Here is a 15,099-nt window from a genome sequence, read left to right as displayed (position 1 = left end):
GCACCACACTATACACAAACCTCATTCTCTTCCATCTTCTCACAGAGGTAAGCTCTTTGGGACATGTACCCTTCCAGCCTGGGCCCTCCCAGTACCTTTTCGGTACTGATATCTCCCTCTCTGTTCCTCTTTCACTCTCATCTCTTAGTGGAGTCTCAGGCTGCTGGATCTAGTCAGTCAGCACTCCTGGAGAGTTTTTCTGAGGCAGGATGCTTCTCTCAGGAACTGCCCAAGACAATCCTCTCTACTGCAGTCTTTTCTCAGTCTTTCTGGCGCCCCCCCCCCCCCCCCCATCTTTATTCAGAAAGTTACGCCTGCCTCAGGCAGGCGTAACTTGCGTGCGCCGTCCGGCTGCCAGTGCCCCATTCCCCAGCCTGGGGGCTGGTTTGGAGGCCTTGGCCACGCCCCCGCCACGCCCCCCCAAGCAAAGCCCCGGGACTTACACGCGTCCCGGGGCTTTGTGCGCGCCGGCGGCCTATGCAGCATAGGTGCGCCGAAGCGCAAGTCCCCTGCGCACGTAAATCCGGCTGGATTTACGCGCACAGGGCTTTTTTTTTTTTTTAATTATTTTTTATTTATGATATTATTACATTTAACAATCAATATAAACTTGACTGAACAGGAAAAAATATTAGCCTTTCCACAAATATCATTGTTATAACAAAACAAATATATATTCCATCCAAATTATTGGCTAACATCGTAGTTCTCAACATAGGGGGATCTAATTCTCGTGAGAGCAAAATCATACTATAACATTACAGAAGAGAATAGTAGTTGGGCTTACTACTTAATTAAATAGAACTGTTTAGCTTACTGAGGTGAAGATACTCGGGGACAATTAACTCTGTATTGGGAGTCACTCTATCTGATATAAATTTTAACAATTGAGATGGAGTATAAAATTTAAAGTTAACTTCCTGGTATCTTATATTACATTTGCATGGGAATTTTAACTTAAATTTTGCTCCCGTGTTTAATACCTGAGGTCTCATTAACAAAAATTGCTTCCTTCTTTCCTGTGTTTTCTTCGCTACATCAGGAAATCTTTGAAGTTTCATTTGAAGAAATAATTCTTTTATATTTCTAAAATACATTTTCATCACAAGATCCCTATCTGAATCCAACAGGAAAGAAACAATGTTGCAGGTTGAGCCAAATTTGTATCCAACGTTTCAAGCAACTCTGAGATATTTAAAGGGGATAGAACTCAAAATTCCTGGCCTTCAGCAGGTTTTGCTTTCCAAGGTATCACATAGTGAATTTTTGTTAATGGAGGCATTGTCTGGTCTGAAAATTTCAATATTTCTTGTGCATATTTCACCCACATATCTCTTGCTGAGACCAAAGGAACTCTTGGAAAATTAATCAGTCTCGGAGTTTTCCCCCGTGCTTGATTTTCCATATTCTCAAGCCTTTTATCTAACAATTGATTTTCTTTAATCAAATTTAAATACAAATCTTTTAAATTCCCGATATTCTGTTGCACCGAGTCCATTACACGTTGTTGTTTCACCTTTTCTTCTTGTAGGACTTTAACTTGCATATCCTAATCTTCCAATTTAGTTACTACAGGATTTAACTGAAGAAAAATATTCTCATTCAAAACTACTAAAGTTTCCCAAATTGTACCTAAAGTTATATCAGAAGGTCTCACCAATGGAATAAGGTTTCTTCGCGGTTCCATTTCTTTCTCCACATTATTACCCCTCGATGTTATCTTCTCTCCTCGCGCTGAAATCCGCTCAGCTCCTCCGATAACCTCGGGCTCCACCGCGGCGTCTACTGTTAGCTCTCCCCCCGCACATCCGGGGTTGGTGACATCATCGGGTCGCATCGGAGTCGACTCCCGATGAGCTTCCCTGACCTCCGCAGGGTTCACTGGCGGAGTTCTAATTACCAGGGACATTGAGGTCTCTAAGTCCCGGAGCGGCTCCGCTGTACTGGGGGCTCTCCTGAACCAACTCCTGCGGACGTCCTCCCGGCATGGTAGGTCCAAACACCACATGGGCGTCCATCGGTCCGGTCCGGCTTTCGGGGCTCCTGGAGGGTTCTCTATCGATTCCCTCTCTTTAGCCCTTCTTTTCCGGACCGAGTGCGGCATTTTACAAACGAAGAAAATAGAATTTCAGACCACAAATGAGCAGCGACGCTTCTGTGGTGCAGCTACATCGCCATCTTGGATCCGCCACAGGGCTTTTAAAATCTGCCCCTATGTTACTGTCAGGTCTATCCTGTAAAGTGCGGCCGCGTTTACCCTGCTCCTAAGCCGCGTTTTACTCACTTTCCGGCCGCGTTATCCCTTCCTGCGATCCCGAATCCACTTTAACCTACTCCTACCGAGTCCTAAAATCCCCGGCCAACCCCTTCCGCACGCGGCATGGATATTGCATGCAAACGAGCGAATTAGCTATTCCCTAGCATCCCGTAACCCGCGCCCCGACTATCGCTATCTTTCCCTGCCGTTTTGTCGCGCGTTTAACCTGCTAACTTACCGCCTACCCTGACCCCTGCGGTAGAGGCAGGGGTAAGGGTAGGTGGCAAGCTTTCCCCCAGCCTCCGCTCACCTGCCCCGGCCGCGATCATGGGTGCCGGTCTCCGGGGCAGCCCCAGTCCTCTCCCTCCTCCCGAAGCAAAAAAAAGCGAAAAACTTTTTGCTTTTGCTTTTGGTTTTTTCGCTTCGCCGCTGTCACTTCTCCCCTCCTCCCGGAGCAGGGCGCGAAAAGCAGCCTTGCTCCGGGAGGAGGGGAGAACCTGACAGCGGCAAAGCAAAAAAAAAAAAAAAGCGAAAAACCAAAAGCAAAAAGTAAGTCGCTTCGCTTCTTCCCTCCTCCCGGAGCAAGGCTGCTTTTCGCGCCCTGCTTCAGGAGGAGGGGAGGGGGGACTGGCAGTCCCGACTTCCTGGTATCTGTCATTTCAAATGACATTTGAAATGACAGATACCAGCGTGGCGTGAAGCGTTAGGCCCGCGCACCCAGGATACTGTATAGGCGCTCTATCCAGTAAAATGGGTTGCGCGGGCCTAAGGCTTCACGGGCCCTTCTTAGACGCGGTTTACATTTACATAAAATTAGTGTTCAGGATCGAGCGGTAGGTGAGCTGCACTGTGCGTGTGGCAACCGCGGGTGCCGCAGGCACTAACGCAGCTCTTCCTACCGCTCGGTACTGGATAGACCTGTGTGCTAGGTGCTAAAGTGTATATCTTCTTTTTTACAGGGAACAGCTCAGATGGTTGCTTTTCAGAGAGTTACTTCCTAGAGGTGGGGTAGTAATTGCAAAGGAAATTTTTGCAAGAGATTCTGCAGGGGTCGCCCCTGTCCTCTGTTAATATATTTTTGCACTGCTGGGGAATCTCATTTGGACTTTTGGATTTACTCCCTATATCTATGCTGATGATATACAACTGATTGTTCCTTTGGGTAAAAATCTTGAAGACACCTTTATTTGTATTAATAGTTGCCTTCAGAATGTATGTGCTTGGTTAAAGCAGAATGGTTTGATTCTGAATATCATCAAAATGGAACTACTATTTGTCCATGTCAACAGCCATTTTTATTTGATGATCAGTTGTTGGTGCCAGCACAGGAAGTGAAATCATTGGGGGTTAGGCTGGATCCTCAGTTAACTTTGGACAAACAAATCTCGACTGTGGCAAAGAGGGCATTCTTGGGTTTAAAATTGATGAGGCAGTTGCTACCTTTTTTGAATTTGGATGCTCTGAAGAAGGTCACTTATGCCTGAGTTATGTCCCAGTTCGACTATTGTAATGCCCTTTATCTGGGGCTGCCAGATAAAACTTTACGCAGTTTGCAGATTACACAGAATGCAGCGGCATGGCTGTTAACAATAAATAAATAGTACCTTATTTTATATTGTGTTATTTTATACTGTATTATTATTTTATATTATACATTTTATCTTTTTTATTTCTGTTTTTATTTCTTCATTGTGATGGTACTCTCCAAACGATGGTATATAAAATTTTTAAATAAATGAATTAACTGGCGGCCCGCGACAAACTCCTGCAGGTTCTTTGCTGTTACAGTTATACTGGCTTCCAATTTGTTTATGTTGCCAATTTAAATGCTTGGTTTCTGTGTTCGAATTTCTGTGAGATAATAGCCTCCCATTTGAGAGGTAGGATAGGCTGGTATGAGAGTAGGTGGGCTGTAAGGTTTAATGAGAAATCTGTATTACAGCTTCCAGCGGCGAAAGCCTTTCATCATATGCAGCTCCAAAATAGAGCCTTCTCAGCTGCCTTAACTCAGTTATGAAATTCTCTTCTGTCTTCACTAAGAGAAGAAGTCGATAGTTTGGGATTTAGAAAAGGACTTAAACACGGTTAATGTCCTCTAAGAGTGATTGAGAATGATGGAAGTGGAACAGGATGCAAACTATTTAGTCCTTGATAAGGCAGGTTGCAATTTTGGACTGTTTTTTATAATTTCTTTTTTGCTTTAGTTTTATTTGCTTTAGTTTTTTTTTATTTTACAATTGCATTTTTATGACTATGTATTCCATTTCATGTTATTATATTTATGTTCTGTTTGTACATTACTTTGGGCGATTTTATCTGGAAAGTGATTCATAAATGGAATAAAATGAAATGTAAATTTTAGTAGGCCACTTTGAATGACTCAAAATGTAAGACCTAAAATTGTGAATTTAATTCGGCATGGTACCGGAATCTGGTGGAGTTTTTCCAGCCATGGGGGTCACATGATCATTCGTTTTCCAGCCAAAACTTTTTATGGCAGCTCTGTTGTGTACTAATTGTAATTGTCTGAGTTAATTAAGAGGGATTACCTTGATAAAGGATGCTGCAGTAATCTAATTGCCACAGAACCAGTGAGTGAATTAGAACTCATAAGTCTTGACTGTCTAAATGAGTTGCAAATGCCGAATGTAACACAAATAGAAATTTGAACTAGTACAGAAATTAGGAAGTCCAGCATCAAGTTTTATCCCCAGGGTTGACACAAATTCCCAAGGCAAACTTATAGTGCCTGCCATGTAGAAAGGTGTAGACAGCGATGTATTTTTCCTGCATCTGATTTTGGCAGATTTACCATTAATTTATGATCCAATAGCCGATGAGAAATGTGTTTATTTTCTTACGTCATCTGAATAGTCCAGGTCAGTGTGAGCTATGAATTGAATGTCTTCAACAAATAAATATGAACCATACCCCAGATCTTGGACTACAATAGCCAGGGGCACTAAGTATAGGATGAAAAAAGGGGAGGTAATGCAGATCCCTGTGAGGTACTGCATGTCAAAGCAGTAGGTCCTGAAAGTTTGGATCCCCAACTTACTTGGTAAAAAAACAGTCCCAAAAGAAAAGAATTGAACCAGGTCAATACTATTCCCTCTAATTCAGTCTCAGAAAGGTGTAGAATGAGTAACTGATGATCTATGATGTCAAAGGCAATGCTTAGTACTTGTGGTATTTTGCCGTCACTCAACTTCTGACACAAATAGCACATTCAGAGTACATGGACACCTTTTAGCATGCATATTTTATACTTGCTAATTTTGAATTAGAAATTATGCATGTGGTTTTCTTTTGGAAACTAGTTGCAAAATCCGTAAGCTAAAAGTGCCCGCTTACATTGCAAGCTACATAGGCCATTTCAGAAATGCCCCCTAAGATATCTCTAGACAGCTCATAGCATCTGAAGGCTATACAATTTAGTAAAGTCTGTAGAGAAGCCATATAGAAGAATTTTTATAAATGATTCAGAGCTGTAAATTTATATACTAGGTTCTAACCTGACACAAATTTCCTCTAAAACTGGGTTTTACCATCTCAACATGAAATAAGCTTTAATGGCAGTGAACAAAGACTTGACTTAAAAAAAAATAAAAGACCACATTAATAAACATGCTTTTTGCTTTCTTGTTTATTATTAGGAGACAGATGGCATTACTCTTTCCTACTGGGCCTTGTTTGATGGACATGCTGGAGCTGGGGCCGCTGTAGTAGCTTCCAAATTACTTCAGCACCATATTGTGGAAGAACTGCAGGGACTCGTAGAGATCCTGAGGAATTCGGCGGTGCTTCCCCCCACCTGCCTTGGAGAGGATCCCGAAGCAGCCACTGCAAATAACAGGACTCTAACCAGAGCTGCTTCACTGCGAGGCGCGGCAGGGACCCCAGGCTCACCCAGTACCCCACAAACCCGCTTCTTCACAGAAAAGAAGATTCCGCACGAGTGCCTCATTGTAGGGGCTATTGAAAATGCCTTCAAAGAAATGGTGGGTATATTCACAGGGATGCAGGTTGGCTACCGGCAAAAGTTATTTTCTGATATCAAACTGATCTGTTTGTCTAAACAGGGAGATAGGATTTCTGCTGCGTTTCAGTCTGCTGATCATTTTTCAAATGTAAGAATCAAATTTCTCTGCCGGTCAAGCTAAGACACACAAAAACATTAAAGCTATCGGCAGAAAAGGACCACTTAGTTCACCCAGTCTGTCGCATTTCTGCCTACTGCACTGTCAGAGATCATAGTCATTTACTGCCATACTAATACAAGACTGCCATACTGGTCAGACTGAGGGTGCATCAAGCCCCTGCATCCTGTTTCCAGCAGTGGCCAATCCAGGTCACAGGTACTTGGCAGGATCCCAAAACACTGATAGATTCCATGCTGCTTATCCCAGGGATAAGCAGTGAATTTTCCCAAGTCAGGAACGTATCCAAACCTTTTTTTAAACCCAACTACACTAATAACTTTTACCACATCATTCCGGCAACAAATTCCAGAGTTTAATTATGAGTTGTGTGTAAAAATATTTTCTCCTCTTCGTCTTTAATGTATTACCTAATAACTTCATTTCATGTCCCCATGTCTTTGTACTTTTTTGTAAGAGTAAACAACTGATCTGTGTTTACCCCTTCTACCCCATTCATTATTTTATAGACCTCTATCATATCTCTCGTCGGCTGTTTCTTCTCCCAAGCTGAAGAGCCCTAACCTCTTTAGCCTTTCCCCCTTAGAGGAATTGCTCCATTCCCCTTATCATTTTGATCACCCTTCTCTGTACCTTTTCTAATTTCACTATATCTTTTTTTCAGATACTAACATAATAAGCGATAGCAGAAAACTACCACATTGACCCATCCAGTCTGCAAAGCTGCTATTTTTCCACTTTAAGTAGATGAGCCTATTGTCATCATCAGTATCGTTTGTTTAGTTAATGTTTTTCCAGAATGAGAAGATAAGGTTCAAGATAATAGTTACAGTTCTGAGGTAAAAGGTTCTAATTACAGTCATGCAAACTAATATGACAGATATTGACAATGTAGTGGAAGGAGATCAGATAATTTGATTTAAAAGGGTGGGGGAGAGGTAATAGTAAGTTCATAGTACATCAGGTGTTTGGAGCAAATAATGTTACAACAAAATGGTGTTTACAAATTTTGGTATGATTACAGATTTTGATGGCTCTAGGGGGGTCAGAAGGTGAGGGGCAAAACTAAGCTATTGTTTACACTGTTAGTCTCACTACTGATTATATTATGGATGTGGGCCTGAAGGCTTCTAGAAAGAGATGTGCTTATACCAGGTTTCTGAAAGTTAGTATGTTTGACACTTGTTGGATATGCAGTAGTAGAGATTAACAAAAAATCCATAGACTTATGTGCCAGGGAAAAAAGAGCCCAGTCCTTAAAAAAGTGTTCACTTGGAAAAGGCAAAGATAAATCATAGTATTAAAAACCATAATCTTAAGCCTGTAACAAATGGCAAAAAAATAACTTTTGGGGCTGATAGAATATTACTGCCCATTTATCATGAGTTTTGCCACTTAGATCAAGCCCCTGATAGGATCCCTTCTAAAGGGAAGTCATCGTCATGTTGTTTGGAATAAAACGCAGCACGTGCTATTTGAGATTTTGAAACTCAGTTTATGTTCAGAACATGTGTCATTCATTCCAAATTTCAAAAATCCCATTTATTTTATAGCTCTATGCCTCAAAAGTAGGAATAGGAGCAGTATGGCAAAAGAACGGAGGAGAGGTGTGTACTCTGTAGTCTACATTGTAAGGAAACTCCTTCAGAAATCAAGAAGGGGAGGCACTCATGGTAAATGGGCAATGGCATTTTTGAAATACTGCTTGCTGGGATGAGAGTTTAGTATTATAGTGGATCGCAAGGTTTTACTGTGTTGCATCATTGCTTTGTTTTTTAAATTCCTCCTTCCTTTTTTCTGCTGTGACCCTGAGCTTCAGTCCCAGATAATTTAGTAAAGCCTAAAATCAGATGGAATTACACCTCAAAGTGTTTTATCTTCCTAGACCAAGAGCCATGGCTCTTTATGTGGACAGGGAACCCTAGACAAATCCAGTATTCTGTACTATTCTTGCTTATCACTTCCGTTAAACTAACAGATCTATAGTTTTATACTTCCTCTTGTAATTACCATTGCATTATGTTTGTTCTTTTCCAGTCTCTTAGAATCTCTTCCATTTCAAATTAATTGAACATAACTATGAGGGGTATAGTCAGTTTCTCCTTTAGCTTGTTCATTATTCTAGGATGTACCCCATCAGGTCCCATAACCTTGTTTATTGTGCTGATGCCTTGAATGCTACCTCCTTATTAAATGGTTATGTATTTGCTCCACTTTCCCTTATGCTCTTGCCTTCTGCCCTTGGTCCATCGCCTTTTCCTTCTAGTGCAGGAGTGGTCAGCCTTTCACATCAAGCCACAAAACTAGAATTCACAGTAGCAGAGAGCTGCCATACTTTCACAAGTGTGTGTGTGGGTGTGTGAAGGGGGGGGAGGAGGTGAGAAGCTGTACCCACTAACCTCTGAAAGAAAAGGTCAACTCTTTCCCCCAGACACAACAGACACACACACCCTCCTTCCCTCCCTTCCTCCACCTCTCTCTCTTCCAGATACACACACATAGCCTCCCTCCCTCTCTCGCTCTCAGACACAGAGACACACACACGCACTCTCCCTCCCTCTCCCAGACCCCAGAGATGCACACACATACACACATCCCCCCTTTCCCGAATATGGACTTGCATCTCTCTCACTTCCTCCCTCCTTCCCAGACAGAAACACACACACTCTCCCTCCCTCCCTCTCTCAACAGAGACAGGCACACACACACACACACTCCACCCTTCTCTCACAGAGACAGACACACACACACACACACACTCCCTCCCTCCTTATCTCACAGAGACAGACACACTTTCCCTCCCTCTCTCACAGAGACAAGCACACACACACACACACACACACTCCCTTCCTCTCTCACAGAGACAGGCACACACACACACACACACACACTCCCTTCCTCTCTCACAGAGACAGGCACACACTCTCCCTCCCTCTCTCTGACTCCCAGACACACACACACTCCCTGTTTCTCTCCTAGACACACACATGCCCTCCCTCTCTGTCTCTCAGACACACACACACTCTCCCTGTATCTCTCCCAGACACACACTCTCTCCCAGACATATACACACACACACACACACACACTCTCTCTCTCTCCCAGACACATACAAACCCTCTCTCCCAGATACACCTTCTCCCTCCCTCTTTCGTTCTTGCACACAAATATACAACCTCTCTTTCCCTCTCTTAGACTCACCCTCACTCCCTCCGTCCCTTTTTCTCTTCCAGACACACATGCACTCGCTCTTTCCAAGACTCACATGCACTCGCTCTTTCCAAGACTCACATGCAACCCCTCCCTCCCTCTCACTCTCTGACTCCTAGACACTCACGCACACCCTCCCTCTCCTAGACAAACAAATCCCCACCTTACCTCTCCCAGATACACACACCCTCTCTCCCAGACACACACACACACCCTCTCTCCCAGACACAGACATACATTCCACTATTATGCTGCTGCTCATGTGTTCACTCTGTGAGTGTCCCCCAACCTAGTACTGCCATATTATTATCTTGCTTACTGTAAGCCCTTCCGCAGCTTGTAGAAGTCCCTTCCATATCCCATTCCTACTCTTTCTTGGCACGCCCACACTCCAGGAGACTGACCGATTCCACAGCTAGCTGTCCTTCTCAGAGTTGAATCCAGCCATTTCACACAAAAGTAAACTGAATTACAATTACAATCTAAACTCCCTTGCAAAACCAGCACTGATTTCAAGCATTCAAACAGCAACAACCTCACCTAAGAAAAGGCAATATTACAAACATTACACCAGGCCCTAAAACACCAATATGCCTCCTATTAGGAAAAGAGAACAAGCCAAATTGCTATGGATAGCTACACTGCAACTACAAGCTAGCAAAATACCTCACCTTAGTCACAAATGCGGAACACAGACAAACCCTCACCAAATAGAGATTAAAATAAATATGCAGACAAAAACTGAATTCAAAACCACCACAAAACAGACTCTGTATTACGCAATGCAACAATGGAAAAACAGAAACAGCAAGATTCCTCTTAAAATACCAAACAATAAAATCAAGAAATATAAATCATTGATATCAGTAAAAACATACTAATAAAAAGTGTTTCAAAGCGCTGACAAAGGGAATATCCAATAATAAAAAATTAATATCATAATTTTTTTAAATTTTCCAAACAGCAATAAAACTTTTCAAAATAGCAGATACTTCCAATAAGTAAAACAAATAAGGATTTAAAAATCATCCATTCATACCTTGAGATTGCTGTGGATTAGTAGGGAGGAAGGGGGAGGGTGTTAACACACAAGCTTTCTCCTCTCACCTGCTTACTGACGCTCCCTCGCCCACATTCTCACAAATAAATACACGTGCTCATATGCATGCTCACACACACACACACACTGTGTCTCAAAGATTCACTGACATATATTGACATAAGTAAAACGAAATAAGCTTTTACTTATATTGGTGGTTGGGGGGGATCGAGTGCGATTGTATCACCTCTTGAGATGTTGAAAAGATTCTATATAGAGTTGTTGAAGGAAGACAAAAATCTGTTCCCCCTGGAGCCAAGGTATATTATTTACCTTAGAGGACAGCAGGTCATCCTCCCCTAGAGGAACCTAATGAAATGGCTCATTTATTTTTGTCAGGTTTTTTGGAACAGACTCAAGAAGAAGTTTGAGAGGATACATTCAGGCCAATTCAGTAAAGTCTGCGGGAGAGCCAGCGCGTGATTCTGTATTTAAATTAGGGCCCGTGCTAATAAGGAGGCGCTAGGGACACTAGCGCGTCCCTAGCGCCTCCTTATTGGCGGAAGCGGCAGCTGTCAGCAGTTTTGACAGCCAACGCTTAATTTTACCAGCGTCGGTTGTCAAACCCGCTGACAGCCACGGGTTCAGAACACGGATGCCGGCAAAATTGAGCGTCCATTTTCCAACCCGCGGGCAGATCTTTTTTTTTTTTTTTCTTTTTTTGGAGGGTTTTTTATTTTTGGGGCTTCCGACTTAATATCGCTATGATATTAAGTTGGAGGATGTCCAAAAAAGCAGTTTTTTCTGCTTTTCTGTACACTTGCTCGGTGCCGGCTGAAATTAACTCCTGCCTTTGGCAGGAGTTAATTTCTGAGAATAAAATATGCGGCTTGGCTGCACATTTTATTTTCTTTATCGAGCGTGACTGACTAATAGGCTCATCAACATGCATTTGCATGTGATGCGCGCTATTAGTTTCAGGGGGGGGGGGGTTTGGCCGCGCATTTTCCACGCCCTATTACCCCTTACTGTATAAGGGGTAATAATAGTGCATCTCAAATGCGCATCCGCGCTCGGCCTGATTGTTGGTTAGCTTTGTATTGGAATCAGATAAGCAATGGACTCCTGGGTTATTTTTTTCGTTTAGAAGAGAAGAAATTTCCTAGTCAAGGAATTGCTCTTTTTCCTGATGTTTCCAAGGAAACGCAACAAAGAAGAAAATTATTTTTATAGTATAAACAGAGTCCTTGCCCTGGGAGCTGTCTTTTTCTTACAATTTCCTTGTAAATGTTCAGTTAAATTAGAAGGGGTCAAATATGCTTTCTTTGAACCTGCACAGCTAGAGTGATTCATTCAGAATTTTTCTTGGGTGGCAGATTCAGAAGACGTCTCCAAATGCTAGCATTAGAATACTTAATCCTTGTTCATTCTCTTTCTCCACCACTAGTTGTCTATTCAATGGAAGGTTATTGTTCTAATTATTTGTGTATCATATTATCTCACGGTAATCTACCATCAGTACTTTAAGCTTGAGCTTTGATTTATTTGTTAATGCACAATAAACAGGATACACAGCAGCTAAAACATGACCCCTATCCAGTTTATCTTGGCTGTTATACTGACCTACAGAGAACATTTTTTTCAGAAAAGCAGCCAGAATCAAAATAGGGAAAAACCTAATTGGCAAATGGATAGGTGTCTCTTGAGAAGGAAATAACACAGCCATAGCCAGGCAATGTGGGCCAAGTAAAAAAGTATGTCCTTATACTGTACACAACACACACCATCATGGCCTGGGAGAATATTAAATGTTGGGGAGTTGGTTTTTGTTTTGTTTTTTAATTTAAAGCAATATTGTAACAGAGTTAAAAACAGGGTTTTTCTATGGCTAGAGAGAGAGAGACAGCCAGAGGTGCATTGGCTGTCAGAGAGAGCCTGTGTTTTATTTTAAATTAAATAATTGCTGACCTGTAAGCCATCTGACGGAAGGAAATATAAACAAGAAAGCACACAGCTAGCAGAAAAACCATGTGGACAAAGCCCAAAGACAGGGGAGAAAAGTAAAATGCAATTGAGCTGGGATATTGCTCAACACTGCAAATATTTAGCAAGAAGCAGGAAAAAGTAGTTTGGGGCAGAGGGAGAAAGATAGAAGGAAGAAGAAGCACACTAGTGTACCTGTAAAGTAATAGCAAAAAGTAGTTTGTTTGTTTTTTCAGAGAGATAAAATTGACAAAGACCTTTAACCCTGGCAGACATGGGTTATTCTAACCCTGTCAGTGCAGTTCTATTAGAAAGACAACCTTTGAGAAAAAAGAAAAATAACTTCATGTGAGAAGAAATTTTAGTTTAAAGTTAGTTTTCAGTGGAAACACGCTGAAAAATAGTAATCTGCTGTAGTTAAAAGTCTGAGTGAAGAAAAGCTTGAATTGAATCTGTTTACTTGTGAATTTAGACACTAGACTAAAGGATCTGTTCAGTCAGAAGCTGATGTCAAAATCAGAAGCTGTAAAAAAAAAAAAAAACTGACTTAAACAGTGTTCAAATACTGACTCCACACAATGATTTTATGTAATTGCTATTACGTTTCTATTTATTTTTTACTTTGTAAACTGTTGTAATTGATTACAGAACAACGGTATATAAATACAATAAAATAATAATGTATCCTGCCAAAGTATACTGCTGTTGTAAAAGGGAAGGGGTTTTTTTTAGACCTGTACAGTGAGGTCAGTGGGCCATAAAATATCCCAAACCTCCACACCACAGACAGCAAGAGCGAGATTATGGTTGCAACTGTTGAGTGTCGCACCCAGAAGCTAGCTCCCAGGAGGGGGCAGTGCAAATTTGCATCTGTTTTAGGGTGTCCTGTTCTTCAACTACCAATGGAAGATTTTGTAGAGGGGGTGTGACCATGCCAAAAATCCTTTGGTTTTCTCCTTGATGCTCTCCCAGACATGTGACTGTTCTGATGCAGGTGTTAACTTATCTAGGGAGGCAGGTGGTTCAATCTTGGCCAACTCATCCTTGATTTCTTCTCATATCCCCAGAAGGAATTGATGCCACAGTAGTTCCTCACTCAGTCCTACGTCTGCTTGTAATTGGCAAAAGTGAGCAACATAGGATAGAACAGAGCCTGCCCCTTGTCTTAGTCATATTAAAGCTCTTTAGGCTGTATGTTTCTAATGTGGATAGGCAAACTTTTTTTTTTTTTAACTTCTTGAAGAAAGATATTCCAGGTAGTGCCTGATTCCTGCTCCGTCAAGTTGGTGGCCCATTTCAGCGCATTTCCCATGAGTAAGATTATAGCTCAGCATGGTTTTCTTCATTGTTAACGTATTCTGGGTATAGTTTGGATGTAAGTCACACTGATGCAAGAACCCCTGGTAGCGCTCCTTATCCCCATTAAATCCTTATGGGGGCAGTGGGATAGGTGCAGGGCAATTTATCTTTATCACAGCCTCCAGTTGTTGACACTTTTGTTCATACACCATGTGCATTGTTCCTAGCTGCTGACATGTCTGTTACCACAGTTTAGTGAGGAGTTCAAATTACTGATCTGCTGTTGATTTTCTGGAGTAGTTATGGCCAAATCTGCAAGAGGGGAAAAAAGGAAAACTGCTTTTACTTTTAGTAGCTGCCTAAACTGGATTCCAAGATCAGCTGACTGACCATGTGGTCCATTCTCCAGCAGTGTTATAACTGACACAAAATGCTTGCTGGCTGCAAAATTACAAAATAGAAAAAATTCCTGGTTCAGTAGAACTCTTACTTCACTTAAATTGTTTTCCCTTTCTGCTTAGGTAAGGGTTAAAAAAGAAAGAAAGAAATTGCAGTGCCAGTCAAATTAAAAAAAAAAAATCATTAAACTCTTGGGGAGTCATTATTCAAAGCTGGCTGTGTAAGTAGCTTAGGTTAGAGCTTATCTGGTTAAGTTACGATGTATATTCAGCAGCACAGCGAAGCTGCTGAATATAAGAATATAGGTGCGCTCTTCGCCAAAATTCCTACCCGGCTAAGCTTAGACCTGCTCTATGGGCATCTAAACTTGGAGATACACTTATACGCTTAACTCCAAATATCGGTAGTTAGGCGTATAAGTTATATGTCTAATTTGCATGCCTACTTTTTTTTATGCAGACATTTATTTATTTGTTTATTTGTTTATTTATTTAAAAGCTTTTATATACCGATGTTCATGTACTGGTACATATCACGTCGGTTTACATAGAACCAAAGTTGGAAATTACATCGAACAATCGAACATTATATCAAACAAGAGGGTACAAATAACAGGTCTAACATCATGAGAAATTACAGCTAATGCTGAGAACTTATAGAGCTGAAGACGATTTAGGATTGAAATTAACATTATTATTACAAATAATAAATAAATAAACAACAATCAACAAAGTCGGAATTACAACCGACTT

General features: G+C 41.6%; 1 protein-coding gene across 2 annotated transcripts in view; it reads left to right on the top strand.

Moving 5' to 3' along the window:
- The window catches only part of PPM1H (protein phosphatase, Mg2+/Mn2+ dependent 1H), a 286,682-nt gene that overhangs the window by 106,374 nt on the left and 165,209 nt on the right, over positions 1 to 15,099 (top strand). For both annotated transcript variants that reach the window (XR_003858625.1, XM_029615841.1), the window contains exon 3: positions 5,914 to 6,258. Coding sequence is in view for 1 of the 2 variants with exons in the window: in XM_029615841.1 (XP_029471701.1) it covers positions 5,914 to 6,258 (345 nt within the window). In the remaining variant the exon portion in view is untranslated. The remainder of the gene's footprint in view (positions 1 to 5,913; positions 6,259 to 15,099) is intronic.

This window comes from Rhinatrema bivittatum, chromosome 9 (genome assembly GCF_901001135.1).
Source record: "Rhinatrema bivittatum chromosome 9, aRhiBiv1.1, whole genome shotgun sequence".
Lineage (NCBI taxonomy): Eukaryota > Metazoa > Chordata > Amphibia > Gymnophiona > Rhinatrematidae > Rhinatrema > Rhinatrema bivittatum.
The sequence above is the reverse complement of the archived record's forward strand: the minus strand, read 5'-3'. Positions and strand labels throughout refer to the sequence as shown.